The sequence below is a fragment of the Morus notabilis genome, unplaced genomic scaffold (genome assembly GCF_000414095.1).
Source record: "Morus notabilis unplaced genomic scaffold, ASM41409v2 Scaffold1005, whole genome shotgun sequence".
Lineage (NCBI taxonomy): Eukaryota > Viridiplantae > Streptophyta > Magnoliopsida > Rosales > Moraceae > Morus > Morus notabilis.
In genome coordinates, this window is record NW_010363292.1 from 444,072 (window position 1) to 467,768 (window position 23,697).

Here is a 23,697-nt window from a genome sequence, read left to right on the forward strand (position 1 = left end):
ATTTTAATCTCATTTTTTTTTTCTCTTTTTCTCCCTATTGAGCAATGTGTTATACTTTCATTCATGTCACATGAAAAAGAAAAAAATTTCTTAAAAAGTAGATATCCTTTTAGTAAAAACTTAAAAGTAGATATCTTGTACTTTGACATCAAGAGCGAAATCAAAGGTTGAGGGTTCTCAATATAATCATAGACCCAGTTCCTTTGTTCCCCCTTTCTCTCCATTCGTTACAATCAATTCAAAGTATTTTACAACTTTTTTTTTTTTTTGAAGGAAAGTAGTATTGATTAACGAATGGCACATATCCCTTCCCCACAAAACTACAATGATCTCAAGGTGGTTTGTTTAAGTTGGCGACTGACTTTTGGTAAAAATTGATTTTTCCCTTTCAAATGACCAACCATTGAAGATTCAGTGGCATTGTAGTTGAGAATCTCGCAATCATATTGTCACGTCTTTTCTAGTTTCCTTTCTGTTCTTCTTTTAAATTGAATTGGATAGCTATAAAAGCAACATCAAGGCGAGGCACTAATTTATTTAGGATTTTCATCCTACTGACGTGGGAATAGCTCTACAACCAATAAGGCTTTGGTTAGCCACATAGATTTCTCTTCTCCATTATCTTTCGCCCATTATTGCTTTTTTTATTTTCCTCTAATTTTATATGAGATTCAATAGACGTTTGATCAGGAGATTCATATCATGATTTGAATCATTGTTCATGATTCACTACAGTATTTTATTTTATAAAAAATACACGTAAATCGAATATGATTCTAATTTTACGATTCTAATTCATAAACTAAACGTCTTCTCAGGAGTTGTTTGGTTGGGAGATTAGTACTCCGATTCGAATTATGGTTCATGGTTTGTTACAGTATTTTCTCTTATAAAAAATACACGTAAATCAAAAATAATTCTAATCTTATGATTTTAATCCATAAACTAAACGTCACATCAGTCACGCTTTTTTTTTTTTTTAAAGCTTGTTTCACCTTTATTTGAGTTTAATCTCTTGTTGCTTTTTTTATTTTCCTCTAATTTTATATGAGATTCAAGAGACGTTTGATAAGGAGATTCATATCATGATTTGAATCATAGTTCATGATTCACTACAGTATTTTATTTTATAAAAAATACACGAAAATCGAATATGATTCTAATTTCACGATTCTAATTCATAAACTAAACGTCTTCTCAGGAGTTGTTTGGTTGGGAGATTAGTACTCCGATTCGAATCATGGTTCATGGTTCGCTACAGTATTTTCTCTTATAAAAAATACACGTAAATCAAAAATAATTCTAATCTTATGATTTTAATCCATAAACTAAACGTCACATCAGTCACGCTTTTTTTTTTTTTTAAAGCTTGTTTCACCTTTATTTGAGTTTAATCTCTTGACTCATAAAAGCACTTATTATTAAATTTGGCAGAAGTTTTTCATCACCAAATGATTCACTTGTGTGTGTGTGTGTGTGTGTATATATATATATTTTTTTTTTCTTTTGGTTTAAATAACGGAACTGAAATTCCATTACTTCATGGACCCCAAAGGGAAAAAGAACTATAATTACAATATGGCAAGCAAATAATGAAGGAAAGAAAGTTTCGATACCAAAACTGTCGCTCTCATCAAAGGGGGTGAGTTAGATTGCCTCAAAAGCGTGAATCAGATGGGTCTCTTTTTTAAAAAAATCTCTAAAATGGTTTATCAAAAACATAATAAAAAATCAGAAAGTCAATTAAGCCCCTACATACATTATTTATGTGATTATACAATTAGAATGAAAGATTTGATTCTCTTAGCCAGCAGTCATAATATAAATATGCATATTAAAAGCAAGAATCTTTCGGCCGATTGACCCGGTATGATCATAAAGATTCCACACACAACAAGATGCAATCCACAACCCACCACACGTTCAACTTATGCCATATTATTCTTTGGACCCTACTTCATTCCTATTATCAAAATCAAGACGTGTCATCTTCCAATTTGATTGATCATATTATTGATGCTTGTATCATTTATACAAAATTTATAGGATTTTTTTTTCTGAAAATTTTATAAGATTTTGAAAAAGGGAAATAGTAGAAAATAGACCAATATGAAAAGCTTAAGAAAGTATATAGGCTAATTTTTAGTTATAGAAATTAATAGGTCATAACTTGTCAAGTTATGGTTCATAATCAGATAAGTTATGGACAAACTTGTCAAGTTATGATTCATAGTCAGACAAGTTATGGACAATTATGGACAATAACTTGTCATGTTATGGTTCATAACCAGACAAGTTATGGACGAAAATAATAATTTGGCATATTTATTAACTTATATAAATTATTGGCCTATTAATTTTAATTCAAGTCTTGGCCTATTTCCCTCTTTCTCTCTTTAAAAAATGGGATACAACCCACCCAGTGGGCCCCACCCCATTGGAGAGATGTTAAGACTCAACCCTATGGGATTGAACAAGAGTACTCTGTAAATTTTGATACTTGATAGAATACTAACTAAAACATCACATTAGAATTATATCAAATAGTATATAAATTCAATATAATTTAATGAAGATACCACAGTTGAACCAAAATCTACTAATAATTTGATAGATATGGGAGTGTTACTGTGTAATAATGGAGAAAGATAGCTCTTAATCAAAAAAAAAAAAAGGCCACCATCAGTGGGCCATTGTTGATAACGAAGGTGACATTAATCCTTTGCGTTTCATAAACTCCATTGACTATAAAAGCAGGGGTTATAATAATATCTTCTTTGTGAAAATGCCTTCATACTTTTGTTTTGGTACATCTTTACCCCATCAAGGACGTGCCCAATAAACTTTGTCATACTTCAATTTTATTTTCTTGAGTAAAGATTCAACTTGTACAGTAGGGTCTACAAAGACAACGATGACTAATAACATCGGACGGCTGAAAATGAGCCGTGATCAGAAAATTAAAGAGATTGATTGGACTTATATTCTTTTTGATGGAATCGACTTAGTGCAGGATTTTCATTATAAAGGTTAAACTTTAGGAAAATAAAATCTAGCAGTTACATTTTAATGTAGCTTTCATATAGGTTAATTTACAAAATATTATATATATATATATATGGGGCATGGAACAAGAGTTTTGTCATAAAGTCATTGGAATTAGGTAAGAAAAGCATTTCCAACTCCCATGAATTCTACAGGAAAAAGCCTTTTTTTAATCAGAAAAAGGACCTTTAAGATATCTAATCAGAGAAACTTTACCTCTTTTGTGAGTTTAATCCCAGAGATTATGGTAATTTAGGCTGACTTTTCCTTGTAATTATTACAGCCGTTGAGAATAAAAAAACAGAAGCTCATCATATTTCAGAAGAAATTATATATTTCTCTGGAATAACTGTTAACTACTACCCCATATTCCAAGATGGGCCCTTAAGGAAGGCCAAGAAGAGAGAGAAAATCAATATTGTCCTTCTTTCCGGTTATGGAAGTTAATCTATTGAGAAGTTTACAGTTGAATTTATTTGCGATGGTCCATATGGGGACACCACAGAATATAGCAACAAGCCAAACTTCTCTTTGGAGTGATTTACATAAATATTAAGTTTGTTTACTCAGGCCTTGTTTTTCTTGTTATTTTCCCCTGTCCTCTCTCCCTTTATATCTGACTCTCCAGGTAGCCACCATGTCCATGTTCCACTTAATATTTTTCATCTGGGTCCTCTTGTCAGCAAGCTTCTCACTTGTTATTGGCTCCGACGTCTCATGGTGCCCGCATCATTTCTTCCATAGACAGACCAGAAAGTTTGAGCAGAAAACTGATAGGTTCTGGGAATTCAAAGAGGAAACCAACACTTGGGTTGAAGTTAAATTGCCTTATGATCTGATCTCTTGTGTTGATGATAACTGTACTAAACTGGGGTCCATAGAACCATCAAGAGAATATGATCATGATGACGGTGCAAGAAGAAAGGAGAGTTCAGAAGAGGGGAATTCTGGGGGGTTTGTTCTGCCCATGAGAAAGAGAGTTTCTTTGACTAAGATGTCTGAGACTTCCGTTTGGGTCATCGGCGAAAGCGGGTCAATATATGAGAGGTTTTGGAATGGTGTTCAGTGGGTGATAGCACCTCATGATTTGCCCATATCAGCAGAACATGCAGTTTCTGTTTTTATTGTCAACCACACAATTCTTGCTCTTTCTGAAGCAGGAAATCTGTATCAGGTACCGACAATCCAACAGTTACATCTTACGTTGCTTGACATCCAACTGTATGATATGTTCTAGTGATTTTTGTTTCTTTTCCTGCTTTTGATTTGATTCCCTAACTGTGAGAGGCAGAGAATATTTTTAGACGTGTGAACTTAATAATCACCAATCATCTAATCAACTACATAGTTTGTCGTATTAAACACTACACTGTAATAACTATTTTTAAGTCAGACCAGGACATTTCTTGATTTCTGTAGTGATGATCCTTATTTGGTTACTTTTTCCTTGTGTACATATCGAATACTGGCAAGTCTTGAAATAGCATCTTGATTACTTTTATAGTTTCTATGGGCTGATTTGCCCTTTTATCTCTCTTTCCTATTCTGTTCTTTTTGTCCTTTCAGATGCAACTAAGTGAAAGTTCCCAACCAATTTGGGTGGTGTTTATACCTACACTCGATCTAGGTGCAGAAAAAGAAGAAAAAGGTTCTGAGGTCTTGATCAAATCTGGTGTTGTTTCCCATGATGGAGAGTGAGTAAACCATTTTCAACTTGAGAGTGTGAAACTACATGGCAAGGAATAATCTCAAATTCCTTCACTGAAGAAACTCCTGGCAAATTTGTGTCTCTCTTCTAATAATTCCTTGATTTTTTTTCTGCGTTGTCTGCCAGGAGAATTTATTTCTGCACTAAGAATGGGACATTATTAGAACTTGCTGAGGTTGAACCTCCAAGGTAAGACTTAAGCATTTGGCTCTAGTTCTTCTCCCTCAAATTTGTTTTTGAGTCTTTAATATTTAAATTTCACTCCAAAAACTTTGAGTTCTTTTTGCTATAAATTTAGAACAGATGGGTAAACCATGGCCAACCGCCGGGTGCTAATGTTGCAGCAATAGCTGATGCTGGTGCTGCAAGAACAGAAGTAGTCTATACCATAAGGTGGTGATATTCCTCTCTCCTCTCTTGTGTGTTTATATGTACAAACTCACATCTGAAAGAATTGCTTAAAGAGTGACCTTCCCTTGCAGTTCTATCGGTGGTCTTTATGAATACGATAGGAGTTCGAAACCGTGGTGGAAGAAGCATATATGGAGGGAAGGAACAGTTCAAGATGCTTCTCTTAAACCAATGAAGGGGAGTACTTTACATGGTTTGAGTGGAGACAATTCCATATCCCTTTTTCTTTTAACAAAGGTAACGCCTATTTTTAGTATCAAGTAAACATTCTGATTCTGCAAGTGAATTTATTAGGATGGGATGAAGGAATAATTGAGCAGAAAGAAAGGAATCAAAGAGAGTTTTAGACTCAGCAGTGAAATTAACTTCGACAATGGTGAAGAGAATAATCTGATAATATCTGACTAATGACAAGATTTTTTTTTTTTTTTTTTTTTCATTATCAGGGTGGTAATTTGGTAGAGAGAAGGTTACACCAAAGGAAGTGGAAATGGGTGGTCCATGGAAGTCCAAAAGATCAGTACCTAACATCTATCACACAAGTAGTACAAGATGACTTGAATGATAAATTCTTGTCATTATTTTTCACTACATCTTCTGGGTCCGTTTTCGAATACCGAATATCAAAGAAAGCAGGTGAGTCTAGTAAGAATTAGTGGGAAACTAATTCTTGTTGACATTATATCCTTGAATTGTTTTTGGCATCAAGTAAACAGCATGACTTTATGTCTATAGATCATGAATGAAAATAACAATTTTAGTAGTAATTTATACTGAACTGTGAACTGGTATTTCACTTGAGGACAGGTACTGCTCAAGAAAATGAAATTAAAGAAACATGGGAGAGTCATATGCATCCTCCACATGCCAAAGCTGCAAGAGGCATTGCTGGACAACAATTTCAACTTGGAAGAATACTTTTCCCACTGGATGATGGAAGACTAGCAGAGCTGCATCTTTCAGGTGTTGGCGGCGAAAATGCGGGCCCAACTCACCAAATCAATGTTAGAAGAAAAGCAGCAATGAAATATGAATGGTCAATATTAGATGCTCCAGAGACTGAAGGATGGAATGGCGAGTACTGCACTGAAGAACGCGGACCGACAAATTGCATCATGGGCACTAAAGATGAGCCCAATGACTCGGGAACAGCAAGATCAGTGACAAGAAGAAGGAAGGGAAGCCAACAGCAAGATTACTTATTACCAAATGTAGCAGCCAATGAGGCAACACAATCTTCGGATGAATATAGTTTCTTTGACAATTGGATCGAGGCAAACTTTCGTTTGAGAGTGATGCAAGGAGGGAGATCGTTTTTCTTCATAACGGATGGCGGTTTTACTTTCGAATATCTTTATACTGAAAATGGATGGATATGGCTGAGGCATGAGCATGCCACGGCTATCAAAGGCGCAGTGGGAAACTACAATGGAAGTTTGTATGTGGTTGACGCGTACGGGAGTTTACTAATAAGGGAGAGGAGTAGCAGTGAACTAGCATGGATAAATTGCACTGCTTTGAGGAAAGGCAGGCAAGTGATTGGAGGCCCTCCTTGGGATGGAATGCCGGGTAGAGCTACTAAAGTGACAGCCGAAGATTCACTCTTCTTTGTGAGCAAGAATGGAAGATTACTACAATTCACAGTAAGTAAACAAAACCAGAAAAAAGGAATTGAGTATCCACTTATTTCTTCTATTTAGTTATCCAAGAGAAGTAAAAATATAGACGGAGACTAATAACTAAGAATTGTTCTGTAGGTTGCTTTGAGGAAATTCAAATGGAAAGATTGCAAAAAGCCTCCAAGTACTAAAGTTGCATGCATAGTAGATCAGGAACTTTTCAGGGAAAACATAGTGTTCGTCGTTGGAACAAACGGTCGGCTATATCAGTACAACAAAGTGACTGAACTCTGGCACGAGCATTACCAGTCTCAGCATTTGGTTCTGTCCAGATTGCCAGGAACTGCTATGAGGTCTTCATCAATGTCCCTAACAGGCTCGCTTTTCATGGTTTCCGAAGATGGTGGATTAGTCGAATATCATTGGAGCTCGTTGGATGGTTGGAATTGGGTTGAACACGGAGCTCCAAATAAAGGTGTAATGTTGGTTGGTTCTCCAGGGCCTTCCTTTGAAGGCAAAATACTGTTTTTGATTGGTTCAGATGGGAATGTATATCAAAGGTACATGGATCAAACGACATGGAAATGGAAAAACTGTGGTTTCCCATACGTGGAAAATCAGCTAGAAGATGAAAACCTTAGTGATGCCAACAAAAACTGTGACCCAAAGGTTAGTACTTGTCTGCAGTAATACTCACCTGTTGTTGTTGTGATATAATTATAACAAATGATTAATGTGTTGTTTGTTCATAGGTAGCATCTATACGACCAATTCCTTTTTCTGAAGATTCAGCAGTGTTTGAGTTGAGAGATGGCAGAGTAAGAAACTACTTTGAATTCATTAACTAACTCGGTCATCCTAATTTATAGGGGATCGAAATTTATTTTTAGTTAAACAACGTGTAAAAAAGCATCACACGCTAATTAAAAACGGATCCCACAACATACGCTCACACAGATAGAACCACTTTTTATTAATTGTGGTGCTTAACATTAATAACGCTCCTAATATTTTTCATAAAGAAAGAATTTCACTAATGTTGCTAGCTCTTTGCAGTTGGCGGAATTGAGACGAATGGAGGGCACTCATTGGGCATGGTCTCGCACAATAGGCACTCCGACAAGCTTATGCATGGAGAGTTATTGGACTGCCGTGGCATCATAAGACAAAACATAAGTATTTCAATGCCGAAGAACATTGAAGAACATTTCAGAACCATAAGGAAATACAAAGAAGCCTCCACGGTTCCTTACGAGTGGACTAAACACTGTACATAGAATACATAGCTTTTTGTTTGCCTTCCACGCTGTATTGGAAGACGAGATTCAGAGAGCAACACTTGGTTACGATCATTGTACAAAGAAACAATACGCCGTTCGGCATTATATCAACTATCAAGACGACACAAAAGGTTCCATGCTATTTATTAGAATTTTTCCTTTTTTTTTTTTTTAAAGAAAGAAAAAAAACATGAAAAAATGGAGAATTTATTTCTGAAAGTGCATGAATATAGACTTTTATCCTTTATTCTTTATAAATACTCTTTTATTAGTTTAATTATTTAACTAAAAAAATTATAAATTAAGAATTAAAAAAATCTCGAGTCATACAATTCAGCAGTCTTTGAGTTGAGAGATGGCAGGGTAAGAAACTACTTTGAATCCATTAACTAACTCGGTCGTCCTAATTTATAGGGGATCGAAATTTATTTTTAGTTAAACAACGTGTAAAAAAGCATCACACACTAATTAAAAACGGATCCCGCAACATACGCTCAGATAGAACCACTTTCTATTAATTGTGGTGCTTAACATTAATAACGCTCCTAATATTTTTCATAAAGAAAGAATTTCACTAATGTTGCTAGCTCTTTGCAGTTGGCGGAATTGAGACGAATGGAGGGCACTCATTGGGCATGGTCTCGCACAATAGGCACTCCGACAAGCTTATGCATGGAGAGTTATTGGACTGCCGTGGCATCATAAGACAAAACATAAGTATTTCAATGCCGAAGAACATTGAAGAACATTTCAGAACCATAAGGAAATACAAAGAAGCCTCCACGGTTCCTTACGAGTGGACTAAACACTGTACATAGAATACATAGCTTTTTGTTTGCCTTCCACGCTGTATTGGAAGACGAGATTCAGAGAGCAACACTTGGTTACGATCATTGTACAAAGAAACAATACGCCGTTCGGCATTATATCAACTATCAAGACGACACAAAAGGTTCCATGCTATTTATTAGAATTTTTCCTTTTTTTTTTAAAGAAAGAAAAAAAACATGAAAAAATAGAGAATTTATCTCTGAAAGTGCATGAATATAGACTTTTATCCATTATTCTTTATAAATACTCTTTTATTAGTTTAATTATTTAACTAAAAAAATTATAAATTAAGAATTAAAAAAATCTCGAGTCATACAATTTTAAAAAATATTTATCAAAAATACTCACAAAACATCATTTACCGTCTTGGCCCATTGAGTTGTACTTCAGAATATACCATCAGGCATCAACTTCAGCAGGGGCCACTCTTTTTTGTAACACGCACATTAGAATAGAGCATTATTATAAGACACCGGTAACACAATCTACTAATAAAACATGGGTCTGACAATATAAAACTTATAAAAAGACTCCATATTTTATTAGTGATGGTACTTAAACCTACAAAAAGAGTTCATATTTTATTAATGATGGTGTTTAACATCGTTAATATCTCTGAGTATTTTTCTTAAAACACCTCTTTTCAAATTACGTTTATACTTTTGCTAGAATGATTATTTGCACGTCTACCCAAGTTCCATCCCTCCCTCCTCCCTACAAGGCCCCAAAATAAGCACAGATAATGTTGTCCGTTGGCGAATTTGGAGCACCACCCTCTCTCTCTTTTCTCCTTCTTCCTCTTTTTTTTTTTTGGTCGTAATCTCCAACTTACCTTTCTGTTGTTGCTGGCTGGTGTTTTTTTTTTTTTTTTTTTTTTTTTTTTTTCTGGGAGAACTCGTTATACAACCATAAGTTTGTAATACTCCAAAGTCCAAACCAAGGAATCAATACAACCATTCTCTTCAAGTTTCTATGAGATACCAAGAGTTTAAATTCATGTTCATTTGAGGGAAAAACAAAAATCGATTTTCATGAACCACTAACAAACTGTTGCAATGGCAAAATACAATAAAAATAAGACTTTCATAACAAGTAAACATACAACGATGAGAAGCAGGAAGATGAAATTAAGGCAAAATCTACGTCAATCTTACAAAATCGTCATTCATCTTTACTGGTGTCTTTAAAATCAGAACCACACCATTAAAGCATCCCCAAGTTAATTGAAACAAATCAGTAACAAGGAACTCATCTTCTAGCGAACCCTAAAGGAAACAGAGATGAAACCATAAAAACAGGCGAATTGCGAGCATTGACTAAACCTTTTGAACTCAAATAGTACAGATATTGAACCCCTCATTGAGAATCCGCATTTCCTCACAATAAAAATACATCAAATTAATATCTCCTCCTGGGACTCCTCGAGCGACGCTCTCTTAGCGGCCTGAAAATTTTCAAATATCAAAACAAAATAATTGTGTTTAGTCCATATGCCCTCCACCAAACTAAGTATAACAAATGACAAAACAGAAGGTTCACTGGAGAATTCTAATTAACTTATCACATTAAGTTTTCAAAAATCAAATTTGCTTGCGTTTATTTAATTAGGAATTTCAGATATAAAAACACCAGAACGCCTGCAACTCCACTGCAAATCAATGCAGAGATAGCTACCAGCAAAGGCATCCAACTATCAAAAGCCCACGTGTCAAGCTCAGCTCCACACAAGCACAAAAGTTCATTCAAGTTAGATTTTAGCTTCGCATAGATCAATGTGTTACGCTTAGCACATATACAAGGTAAACTGGGTCCCCGATATACGTTCAAAGATCATCTAAACATGTTTACAAATAAGGAATAACACCCAAGATACTATATTGATTTTCTAGATTAATATAATAATAACAGGTAAGGACTCTGCTTGCTAAGATGAGCCATATCTTTCCTTTCAAATGAGAGAGATCATCTACTATAGTTAAAAGATTCGTGACTTAGAAGGCGAACCTTGTGTTCTTCTTTCTGTTATCGAGGAAAGAGCCATTGCTGAAGGCCCAGTCCACAGTGACAGTCTGGGTGAGAAATTCAGCGCCATTCATTCCAGATATTGCAGCTTGTGCTTCCTCAAAATTCTCATATTCAATAAGTGCATACCCCTACTCATAGAGAAAAGTTCCAAGTTAACCCACGAAAAGAACAAGTATCAAACATTAAAGAAAGATTGATATTAAATTAACAAGCAACGAAACTAAAGATAGCAGTAAATACTCGACATAACAAAAACAAACTACAGAAGAGTAGTATTAGTTGCCTCACATTGTCTCAAGTAACAAAACTCTAAATACTCGCTTGGAAAAGATTGTTAATTGTTTCATTTCCTGCTATTTCATACAAACACTCATTGAATCGTGTTTGATTTTCTCCACTATAAGCATAGCAGCGCGTTTAACTCGCAAAGCTATAAATTTTGCACAAAAAATCTTGAAGTAACAAACTAAAATTTAAAAAATTGCCTCAATTTGCAGCAATAAGAACAACGTAATGCTTGTACACACCTTGACGAAACCAGTACGGCGATCGAGATTCAAATGCAAATTCTTGATCTCCCCAAATTCACCAAACGCGTTCTGTAAATCATCCTCTTGGGCCTCCTCGTGAACTCCAGTGACCAGAATAATCCAACCTTCAATTGCTGCCCCAAAGAACAAATCGAGTATCACAACCAGGAAGGTAACAAGAAGTTAAAAGCACAAATTCTCAATAGCTGTGCCCGTCCAAGATTACAAACAACACTGAACCCTAACATATTACCAGGTACTGAATCCTAAATTCAGTAATTTTGAAGAAATTAACAATTTCAAAAGGAAACATTCCTCTCCTAATACATTTCCTTCAACTGTTCACTTTTGTTCCGTTTGAATCTCGAAAAAAGTTCGAATTCCATAAACCCTAAATCTAAAGGTCAGAGAGATTTGTAACTTGCCCAAAAAAAAAACAAGCAAAAAACCTAAATTTCGCTCAAAACCCTAGCAGAAAAAAATCAAGCGTACATATTTTAGATTGATGAGAGATAAAAAGAAGAGAGAGACTAACAGCGCTGGGGCTCAAGGCCGTCCGAGGACTTGAGGGAATCGAAGTCGGCGCCGGTAAGGCGGCTGTTGCGGTCGGCGTTGGGATCCTCGCGGAAACCACGGCCCTTGGTCTTCTTCTGGGGGAGAAGTGAGGATGACGCGCCGCCGCCAGTGATGGCGGACTTGAGCTTGGGGAGAGGGGCACGGGGAGACGCGGAGGCGTCAGCGTCAGGGGCTCCGTCCTCGTCCATGAGGTCGTCATCCTCCGGTTCGAAGTCCACCGCCTCAACATCTGCGTTTGCCATGGCTGGTTCTTCTCTCTCTCTCTCTCTCTCTCTCTCTCTCCCCCAACCACGCTCTCTACTGCGGGTTTCTCTCTCTATATACGAGACGACTCCACGGCGACGGGTTTTGTTCCAGAGATGATACCTACAAGGGGTTAATAATGAGAGAGGTTCGTGTAAGCGTGGGTCTGGATAACGGAAACGACAACAAAACTAATGAAACGATAATAAGTAAATTGCAGTGTTGCAGCCCAAACTATTCATTTTTTACGCAATGTACCGAAACAAACTGCACAACTTAAATTTTAAAATTAATTATAATTAATATCCAATAATTAACGAATGTTATTAAATTAACAGTTTAAAATATAAAATTTGTACACAAAAGGCAAAAAATATCATTTTTCAAATTATATTAATTGTAAATTTCGTGTCGTTACTTATTAACTCTATTAATTATTAAACCTTAATTACAACTGATTTAAAATTTAGAGTGCAGTTTGTCAAAATAAAAATTAAAACTGAATAACTCGGGGTGCAACGTGTAATTTACTCAATGATAATAATAATGGAGGAAAATGCGATTAAAAAAAATGAAACGACGTCAAATGGCGGAACTAGAAAAACCTTGATCGGAAACCAGAAGAACGAGAACAAAATGCAAACGACGACAATTAACAAGCCACCAGAAATAAAACGACAGAAAAACTAAAATAAAAATAACTACATAAAACTCTGCCACTACAACACTGCGGAATGCCAACAAAATGCAAACCACATAAAAAGTACAAACATAAAACGACACTGTATTGTGGAAAGACAATTAGCCACTAATTGAAAAAATCAATGTATATAATCAATCATGTGGGATGTTGCAACTCCAACAATATAACGAACGGCGGCGATTAGCGACGGCCTCGACAGTCACAACAACTCTGACGACCTTCCATTTCATTCTGCCATACCTACTTTGAACTCACACTCTTCTCTCTCTGTTGAAAATTCTGAAATTGAATTATTTTCCCTTTCAAATTTCCAATCATAACTGGAAAGTGCGTTTGTTTCTATTTTCTACTTTCGCAGGGATGGAAAAGAATCAATTTTGGGGATGGGTTTTTATCACTTTCGGCTCCATTTTCTTTCTGGGTTTCGTTTATTCCGCTATTTTGTCCAAGTTTCTTCCTCCTTCAACTAACCCCATCATCTCCGCTCTACAGAAAGACTGGTAATGTTTTAGGATCTTTTCTTCTCTTCCCAAAGTCAATATTTTTCCTCATAGATTTATATTTCAAATAAAATTTACATACTCAATGCTTGCATGTTGCATTTGGCATTCCCTTATGTCTTTTTTTTTCCCTCGGTTCATGAGGCTTGAGCTGTATAAGTGATTAGTATATTTGAAACGGTATAAATATTGAATTAATGAGAAATAATAAGCGTGGAGTGTTGTGTTCAAGTCCAAAACTTTGTAGAGTGTTGTGTTCAAGTCCAAAACTTTCTTTTTAAAATTGTTTTAAGGCAATGATCCTTTATTCCAGAAAATTGTTCTGAACCATTTGAAATAGTTTTATTCTTTAGTTAGAGAAATAGTATTTGGGTTGACAAAATCATTAAGCATGATTGATTAGTTTTTTTTAGCAACCCAATTCACATTTTGATCATATATCCAAAGATAATCTTTTGTTGGTTTTTTTTTTTTTTTTTTGCCTTGTCTTTCCTGTATAAGCTGTTATGACTTTGTCTCAATTTATTTGTCAATGAATGAGTAGTGTTTTAGATGTTGGTTTTGTTTCCGGTATATTAACATGTATGTTCTTGTTGCTTCTTTTGGGACTATAATAGCGTCTCGTATATAGGATTTTGCAGTCCAATTGCCAATATATCGGGTTCTCCTTGTCGACTAGCTAGTAATTTCAAAAAGTCCTTACTCAGTTGCCAATATTTCGCCTATTTGGTTCATAGGTTTGAACAGGAAGTTTCAACAAGAATTCAAATTTTTACGAGAAAACATAACAGCAGAAGGATTTGAATTGTAGTTCAAACTTATGAAACAAACGGTGTTGTTCTTATTATTCTAATTCTTCAGTTCTTTCCGCTGAAACAGGTATTATTGCTTCTTGGTGCCCTTAACTATTCCTGTCCTTGTGGTTGCTGTGTATTTCCATTGGCTTAGCATGAAATTGTTCAAACACGCCTGATTTTTCTTCAGCCTTTGTGGAACCAAAATATGCCACTTCTTAGATAACCACGAGCCGGAAATCGAATCTTTTTTAGCCTCATAAAGTTTCCCATTTGTCAAAACTTCACATTGCTGTGCTTAATTCTTCCTCATCAAGCAAGTTCTAACCAGCAAAACATCATCCACTTTTGAGTCCATATCCTCATCCCATGCATTTCTTTTAGACAAGTAATTCTAGCCTGCATATAATAGCCTCAACTTATACTTGCATCACGAATTCATTTGATTGTTTTCTTGGTCAATTTCTATCTGTCATGTGATTTGACAAGAAAGAAGCGAATGGTCCAAACCCAATCTCTGTGGTTTAGTATTGAGCAGTGTATCTGGAGCATATTTCCTAAATTTCTCCTCTAAATTTTCTTTCGCTGAGAACCTGAGGGACTGTAGTTTTGTGCTATTATTTTAGAATTCTACCGTTTTTAAGTGCTGGTTTAATGTACAAAAACAGAAAATATGGCGAAAATCTTATTAGAAAGAGAATAAACTTCATGCTCAGTCACTCGTGAGGGAGAACTTTTGTCTGAATTTCCTAATTGCTCCCAGTCTTATATGCAACTACCAGTTTTGGGCCTAATGTGGTATGTCGTAATGGGTTGGGCTTACTCATGTAGTCATGGGGATGCTTCGGCGCAGAGTGTCGGCCCAAAGTCTTGTACTGAGAGTTAGGCCCATGCGACTAATCCCAGTGGTGAAAATTTGGTTGTATACATTTTGAAGTCTAGTTATTCGTCTGTATAATAATTTTTTTATGTAAAAGTCAGGCTTTTATTTTTACAAAAGTGATACATTTGAATTCCAAATCTTTGTAAGCGGTATTCCTCTATGTCACTCTATTAAATACCCGTTTGGTTTATGGATTAGAACCATGTGATTATAACTATTTTTAATTTACGTGTATTTTTTGTGAGAGAAAATACTGTAGCGAACCACGAATCATGATTCGAATAAGGGAACGAATCTCTTTACCAAACGGGCTATAAGTCTAATTATTTATCCTTGTCAATTTTATATATAAATTAGGTTCAAATGTTATTAAGAAAAAGATGTTTAAATACCAGCTCTCTAAAAATAATATTTTTCAAATTCACCCCTACAAATATCCCACCCCGCTGGCTCCTATCAATTTGATGCGTTCCCACGACCGCACTATATTTTTCTGCTTTTTTTTTTTTTTTTTTTTTTTTTTTTTTTTTTTTTTACGTCCTTTAATTTGGTCGTAGTCTGTCTGTTTAAGTCATTTTCTAGTAGATACTAGATAGACAGAACAATAAAGACATAAGATAATGAAAGGAGCAAATAATAACGTTGAAATAAGATATGTATTGTTTTTCCACATTTAACCTTGATCTCAATGTGGCTATGGTGGGGTTGGTGCAAAAATAATAAGGTAAGGTCAAGGGACCACACCATTTAGAAATATTAATATCAATACCCATAAAGGAGGGAAAGCGACATAAACAAAATAATCAGTGTTCAAATTTTGTACTTTTCCTAAATTATGTTGCCAAATGCCTTTGGATGATTAGTGTTCTGATTAAGTCGTTTTCCGGTTCACTAGAAAGAAAATAGCTATGAATGAGAAAGAACGAAACTTGAATATGACTATAAAAAGTTCAGAGAAATTAAACTTGCCGAGATTATCTAAAATACGATTAATCATTATCCATATGTTAATGATATCATTTACACTCTGTTTGGTAAGATGGAAAGAAAAACTATAATACATAGAAAATTAGGAAGATAGAAAATATTTTGATTTTTTCCTGACTTGTTTAGTATGATAGGGAAGAAAGAAAATGAGTTTATCTTCCCTTGTTTGGTATTAGAAGTGAAACTAAAGATATGAAAAAATTATTATTTGTGTAATTACTTTTTTGCCCAAATATTTTTTATTAATATTCTTTTCTAATAAAAGTATAAATAATACAGTATTCAACGTTAAATTAACTCGAAAAATTCATGTAACTTAAAACATATATTCCATTTATATTATGTATATATACAAACGTACGAAATTTTTCACAAAACAAAAACCTTTTATGTATACAATACACACATATTATCAATGCAATGATGATGATATTATGGCTTGATTAATATTGTAATTATTGTGACGAAAAATGCAGTTGAATTTTTATTTTAAAAAAAAGAAAAATATTTTGACATATTTGTTGTTATTATAATATATGTACCAATCTAATTTCTATCCTCTCTCTTTTAAATTTTTGGCTGCAATTGATAAGACAATTATTGAAAAATGGTTTATCATTTCCTGGTATAAAACCCAAAAATCATATCTCTGCTATGAATCAAAGTTTTCTTTTGATGGCTTACTATGAATCAAGTTATTTATCCAACCAAAAAAAAAAAAAGCGCCAACTTTTAGAGTCAATTTTGGATGAAAAATGATGACAATTCAGTAATTTGACTTCATTTAGGTAGTTATTCACATTTTTCTTTTTAAAATTCTCCCACTTTTAGAGAGATTAAATATAGTGGAACCCACCAATCATAATTTCCATTCAATTTTCTTTTCCTTATCAATTTTCTTTCTACCAAACAAGCTAATTTATCAATTTTCATCCCAAAATCTCACACTTTTTTTCCTTTCACTTTTCATTCATACCAAACACACTATTACTCATGACATTTTTTTTATATTTAATTTCTTAAGGCATGTTGGAAGGCCGCGCATTAGTGCCAAGAAATGTGTATTTTGGGAATCTAATTTAAATTACAACGGGCACATATGACGTACCCAAAAAAAAACAAATTTTTTTTTTTTAGTCAATCCAAAAAATAAACTACTAATTAGTGCTAATAATTACAGATGGCGGTGCGATACGATAAGGAAGTTGTAACAGTATGTCTGTATGAGATATTACCAATACTAATGGATAATAATACCCATGATTTTTATGTTGATTAGAGCTGAGTTCGAGTTTCTCACTGAGGGTTATAACGTTTTTATATATAAATAAACTTGTGATAGAATATAAAAAGTACATAAATGAATTTTATTTAACAAAAATATAACGATTGAGAGACTTACATTTACTTATGAGCAACAGGTTTTGAATACGATAGTCGTGTTTAGAATTGATCTCATTTTTATTTTTTACGTTATTTGAGAAAAAAAATAAACACATTTTTAAAACGGCGTTTGACACAATAAAAATAAAAAACAGAAATGAAAATATTTTTTTAATTTAGTGTAAAATGAGAGAGAAATAAAAAATGACTTTTATGGCCCATTTAGTTCGTTGATTCGAGTTTTTAATTCGAGTTGAAATGTAATTTTGTGTGAGAGTTTTTTACTGTAGCAAAAAAGTTAGATGTAACCGTTTCTAAGAGTTTTTTATTGTAGCAAAACTCAAATTTATTTTTTGTTTTCATTTTCTCTCTCTCAAGCAGAGAGAGAAAAAAAGATACATTAATGAATTTTTTTACACTAAAAATAATATCTTAATAAAATTATCAAACGCATTTTTAAAAATAATTTTTATCTAAAATTAAAAACGTTTTTATTTTTATTTTTATAAAAAAAACAAAATAATTTCAAACGCGTCTGATAATTTCCGGTCCCGACATTAAAGGTGTGTTTGGTAAAGGAATTCGTACCCTGATTCAAATCATGGTTAGGTCCCGTTCATTTCGCTGATTCGAGTTTAGAATTCGAGTTTTGCTACAGTAAAAAGCTCTCACAAACAATCACATCTAACTTTTTTGCTACAGTAAAAAATTCTCACATAAAATCACATCTTAACTCAAATTAAAAACTCAAATCAATAAATTAAACAAACTCTTAATAATTCGTTATAATATTTTCTCTCATAAAAAATATACATAAATAAAAAATAATTTTAATCTTATAATTTTAATATATAAACTAAACGTCTTCTAATTTCTAATTGGTACGGATACAATTGCTGTTTCCCCCTTCAAGTTTAAAAAGCAGATCTGAATCAACCCTCCCACTTAACCTTGTTTTTGTCCAAATCCGTGAAGACAAAAATATCTAGAGAGAGAAATTAAGTAGGAGCGAGAAAAGACCGTAGTCAGTCTCTCAGCTCTCTTCCCAAAGCAGCTTCTGCTTCTGCTCAGTTTCCCACTGCCACCACAACCAGAACTTGTTATGGTCAAGTTTTAACGCAGAAGAACACTTGCAAGTTCCACCAAACCAAAACCCCTCTCTCTCTCTCTCTCTCTCTCTCTAAACTCTGATCCTGCTCTCGAGACTTGAATATCTCGCTCTTTTATCACATGGGCACGAGGGAAAAACGAAAAAGTTTCACCACCTAATTAACAATCCGCCAGATTCATCGCACCTTTTTCAAAATTAATCCAAAAAAAAAAAGAAAGTACGATCACGCTCCACTCTCTCACCTCCTATTATTATTCCTTCTTCTATCTTTTCTTCTCTCCCTAGAAAAGCAGAATTCTCTTTTTCTTTACTTTTGACATTATCTATGGATTCTTACGAAGCTAGTCGAACAGTATTCTCAAGAATCCAGAGTCTAGAACCCGAAAACGCCACAAAAATCATGGGGTACCTTCTGATACAAGACTATGGTGAGAAGGAGATGATCCGCTTGGCTTTTGGTCCAGAGTCCCTTCTTCACAATCTCATCATCAAGGCCAAAACTCACTTGGCTATTCTCCCTAAATCATCGTCATCATCGTCGTCGTCGTCATCAATATTTTCTTCTTCTCCTCTCAACCTCATTTCTGAGCCCAATCCATTTTCAAGTCCTCCGCTTTCTTACGCTAGTGCTTTGAACAAAAACATTAGTTTTGGGTCTTCTTTATACAATTCTACAAGTGAAAATCTCGTCGAAGAAATACTCTCTCCAACAAGTGCGTATTTCGAATCGTCTGAGAATGTTAATTCTGGGTTCGGGTTTAGACCTTGTTTGTACTTCGCTAGAGGGTTCTGTAAAAACGGCAACACTTGCCGATTCCTCCACGGAGATTCAGCTTTCGAAAATAATAATAATAATACAAGTAACGAACTTGAACAGTGTCAAGACTTGCTCAGACTTAAAAAAGCTGCTCACTCTCAGTTCATCACCGGACCAGCAGCTTCTTTCCCGTACGACAACAACTCTGTTAGTTTGCTCATGCAACACCAGATTGACCCCCCAAGGTATTTAACTTTTTATATTACCAGCTCAAATCCCCAAGTATTTGTTTTATTATTAAGTTTTTTTTTTCCTTCTATACTTTTATAGATCTCCAACAGGTGCAATGATGATAGGAGAGGAGGTTCAGAAGTTTGGGAGGTGTCGTTTTGAGAGGAACGAAAGTATCATGAACCCAAGTTCCAGGCAAATTTACTTGACATTCCCAGCTGATAGCACTTTTAGAGAAGAAGATGTATCCAATTACTTTAGGTACTTACTTTACTTGATTATAAGGTTTTTTTTATTTTTTTATTTTTTTTTTTGAGATAGTTTATGATTTTTATGGTTTTGGAGTGAAGCATTTATGGACCAGTTCAAGACGTGAGAATTCCATATCAGCAAAAACGGATGTTTGGATTTGTTACCTTTATGTATTCAGAGACTGTGAAGTTCATCTTGGCTAAAGGAAATCCACATTTTGTTTGTGATTCTCGGGTGCTTGTTAAGCCTTATAAAGAGAAGGGAAAAATTGTAGAAAAGTACGAGAAAAGTTTACTCTTACTGCTCTTATCTGATTTCTTTTTTTTTTTTTTTGTTGCTATTAAAATTAAAAGCTAATTCTAAATCCTAATTGCAGAAAACAACTTCAACAACAACAGCAGCAACAGCAATTGGACAGTGGAGACTATTCTCTGTGTTCAAGCCCATCTGGGCTTGACTATGATCTCCATCATGGTAAGATAACAATTCTGAAAAAAAAAAAAAGAAGAGTTTTTAGAGCAGTTTTGAACATTAGTTGATCAAAGTTTTCTATTTGATGTTATGTTTGAAGGGCCAAGTATGTTTTACAATAATACACAAGAGATGTTACTAATGAAAAAGCTTGAGGAACGGGCTAATTATCAGCAAGCCATTGAACTCCACGGAAGAAGGCTGATGAATCTACAACTTATGGACCTCAAGAATCATAATTATCATCGTCAAGCTCAATTCCATCGCAGTTTATCTTCTGGGTCCTCAATTCCCTTCCCAAATGCTTTGCCTTACTCTCCCAAGAACCGAGTCCTTTTTGTTCAACCCGACGAGACCGAACAATATGTTTCAGAAGGTTGCTGGATTAACTATGTTTCCCTTTCTTTATTATACTTGTTTCAAGGTCAATCTTAAGAGCAAAAAAAAAAACTTTTTTTTTCCAATTATATTGTTATTGCAGAGAATAATGGTGGTTTAAGTAATGGAAGAGAGGAAAATGGTGACACTGGCAAGGAGTTAGCTAAGACTGATGAAGAAAGTGACTTGAATGAAAGGTAGAAACTTGATGGAATTTTCATATAATTGTTTTCAATCTATTTTTATTTTATATTTCCACAACTATTGTTTGTAATCTAATTTTGTTTTTTTTTTTTTTTTGTTTTTGTTTTCAAGAGCAGTATAGAGCACATCCTTCCTGATAGCCTCTTTGCTTCTCCTAAGAAATCAGCTGTTGACCACACAACTATTTTGTCCAACTCTTCAGAGGAGCCTAGTGAAATGACCAATGGCCCATTACTTTCCAATTCTACCCTCAACTTAGCCTCTCCAGAATCTGTTTTCTCCAAATGCTCAGGTACACTTTTGGCACAATTTTCTTCTTAGGGAAAACACTTTTACTACTGTGATAACTTGGAAAAGGAGGGAATATTTAGAGGATGTTTGGTTAGAGAATTCAAACTATGATTTGAATCGTGTTTCATGATTCGCTACAGTATTTTCTCTTACAAAAAATACACGTAAATCGAAAATGATTCTAATCAATGAAGCAAACGTCTCTTATTCTAAATCTATGATTGTTGTTAGGTCTTGTTCTTGGTATGGAACCACTAGAATGTAACTGATGGAGTTAAGTAACATTGGGGCAGCAATGGGGATCTTCACTTTGCCAGGGTGAGCATTATTGATCTTTTCAAGTGTTTTTACTTTTTTTTTTTTTACCAATTAAATGATTTGGTCATTGAATTCCAATTGTCTATTCTATTCTTGTGTGCAGAATATATATATCTATATATATATATATATTTGAGCAGAAACACATAAAAAGAAAATCATCGCTGTATAGCCAAAAACCACAACCCACGTCAAAGTGACCTGTAGGCAAACATCTCAGCAAGATCACCATCATTATCATTATTACATACTAGTTAATAGTGAAATACATAATTGTATACTTGAAATAACAGATGAACTGATTTATGGGAGTGGGGCCCTTTTCTACTTTATGTAACCCCCGCTTTGTAGGTGTGTGTTGGTTGGACCATCCCGGCAAGTTGTATCACAACAAAGAAAGCCTAATGGTAGTAGTAAGTAGTAAATCCTCATGTTATATATGATGTTCTTGTAATTTACCACTTTCTTTCTTTCTTTTTTTTTTTTTTTTTTTTTGCTTTTATGCTACCACCTGTATTTGTATGGTGTAAAATCTACAGAGAAATGAAAGGTTGTATTATGCAAGAAAAAAAAAATTGACCAATGATGTAAAGTTGTTCCAAGAAAGCTATAAAAAAAAAAAAAAAAAAAAAAAAAAAAAAAAAAAAATAAGAAAAAAAAAAAAAAAAAAAAAAAACTGTAGCATAAGCATTACCACTATAAAAAGTTGTGTCTTTCTCTGGCACTAGTTGGCTTTTTTTTTTTTATTTAAAAGAAAATGTCTCCCCTCGGATTTGTGTGAATAACAAATAGGAGTTGGAAATTTAGGTATAGAGGGTTAAAATAAATAAAATAAAATAAAATAAAATAAGGGCCTGAGAGAAAAAAGGTTGTTCTTTCATGTGATTAAAGGGTAACTTTAGGGGACTTTTTTGTCTCATTTTGTGGTTTCTTTTAAGTGGACATGAAGGGGTAAGGGCCACACTCCCACATGGGTTCTGACAGCAAAATATGAATGGTATCTGGGCACCACGCACTTCTTTCCCTTTCAGTCTTTAACCCATCCTGATTTTTGTTCTTGTTTTCTTTTTTTTCTTTTTTTTTTTTTTTTAAAATTTTTTTTTTTTGCATACTGGGGAATTTTGTTTTGGCACGGGCCCCAATTATTCTTTTAGCCTAATGTGGTTAGAATGTCAGCATCATAAACACCCACATATTGTGACATAGCTGGCCTTCCTCAATTACAATTATTAGACCCTTTTTGTCCCTCACTTGGTTTATTTGGGTATTAATCTCTGTTTCTTGTTATGTCATAATCAACCTAACATAGCCTATTATGGATAGATTAGTGGTATGGTACTAATAATTTACTAGGTATAGTACTCACTTGTACCTTTCTTTCTTTTTTTTCTTTTTTTTTTTTTTTTTTTTTATCAAATGCCTTACTAGAAATAAATAAAATACATACTAGCTATTTTGCACTTCATGTTTATAATTTTGCAATAATATGTGACTGAATTATATTGACTACGATAATTTCTGAGGTTAATTCAAAATTTAACATTCTATAAACTTTTTCGTTGCATTGATTCTCAAAATAGGAAAACCCAACATCTGAGTAATCATCCTCGTAACTTTCTTTTCCAAGTCTTTTTGTTAAAGAAAATCTTTTAGCAATCTTCCATTAGCTTAAGATCCTTTTTGCTTATCCTTTTAAGCTTTTGCTCATAATTAAGCATCACTTTATATAAGCACCACAGGTCTACAAGTAGTATGTTTTACTCCAATGTCAACTTTTCTCTCTCTCTATTTTTTTTTTTTCACTTTTTAGAATCCAAATTCCGTTAAGAGATTTTAAAAAGAATTATAATTTGTCATCATTAGTGATATAATCATTATATATGTAACACTATGTTAAAATAATAGAAGTGACGATTATCTTTTTATTAATGTACTTGTCACTAATAACAAAACTCAAAAGGAAAAAAGAAAACTTATCCAAAAGACATGGGGTTTTTTTAGAGCGAAAATTGGTGAACTCACATTTTAAAAGTATTGTTTTGAAATTTTAATTAAATATTATTAATAAAGTGCAAAAAATAAAAATTTAAGATTCATAAGGTGCGTTTAGAACTCGTTCTAAAATGATTTTGGTTTTTTGTATGAAAATAGAAATGAAAATATTTT

At 34.0% G+C, this 23,697-nt stretch overlaps 3 protein-coding genes across 5 annotated transcripts; 2 read left to right on the top strand and 1 right to left on the bottom strand.

Moving 5' to 3' along the window:
• The first annotated feature begins 3,658 nt into the window (after positions 1–3,658).
• LOC21398426 lies at positions 3,659–8,193 on the top strand. Its single transcript, XM_024169460.1, has 10 exons — positions 3,659–4,219; positions 4,612–4,739; positions 4,880–4,942; positions 5,057–5,146; positions 5,236–5,401; positions 5,611–5,800; positions 5,972–6,807; positions 6,922–7,452; positions 7,536–7,601; positions 7,840–8,193. Exons 1-10 carry the CDS (start codon positions 3,683–3,685, stop codon positions 7,945–7,947), a joined length of 2,715 nt encoding a protein of 904 aa, XP_024025228.1. The 5' UTR covers positions 3,659–3,682; the 3' UTR covers positions 7,948–8,193.
• A 1,704-nt stretch (positions 8,194–9,897) lies between these two features.
• On the bottom strand, positions 9,898–12,305 carry LOC21398427 (RNA-binding protein Y14). The gene is made up of 4 exons (XM_010104073.2): positions 11,985–12,305; positions 11,447–11,583; positions 10,899–11,047; positions 9,898–10,338 (listed from the first exon to the last, which is right to left on the bottom strand). The coding sequence occupies exons 1-4, from the start codon at positions 12,265–12,267 to the stop codon at positions 10,293–10,295; spliced, it is 615 nt and encodes a 204-aa protein (XP_010102375.2). The 5' UTR covers positions 12,268–12,305; the 3' UTR covers positions 9,898–10,292.
• A 6,238-nt stretch (positions 12,306–18,543) lies between these two features.
• Positions 18,544–22,104, top strand: LOC21398428 (zinc finger CCCH domain-containing protein 22). Of its 3 annotated transcripts, none has more exons than XM_010104074.2 (9): positions 18,547–19,631; positions 19,717–19,878; positions 19,968–20,147; positions 20,246–20,343; positions 20,441–20,716; positions 20,822–20,915; positions 21,039–21,214; positions 21,445–21,531; positions 21,635–22,104. In XM_010104074.2, exons 1-8 carry the CDS (start codon positions 18,955–18,957, stop codon positions 21,480–21,482), a joined length of 1,701 nt encoding a protein of 566 aa, XP_010102376.2. In that variant the 5' UTR covers positions 18,547–18,954; the 3' UTR covers positions 21,483–21,531; positions 21,635–22,104. The 3 variants fall into 3 exon arrangements, with proteins under 3 accessions (XP_024025231.1, XP_010102376.2, XP_024025230.1); XM_024169462.1 differs by having other exon boundaries at positions 21,883–22,104; XM_024169463.1 differs by lacking the exons at positions 21,445–21,531; positions 21,635–22,104 and having other exon boundaries at positions 18,544–19,631; positions 21,034–21,101.
• Positions 22,105–23,697: the final 1,593 nt, after the last annotated feature.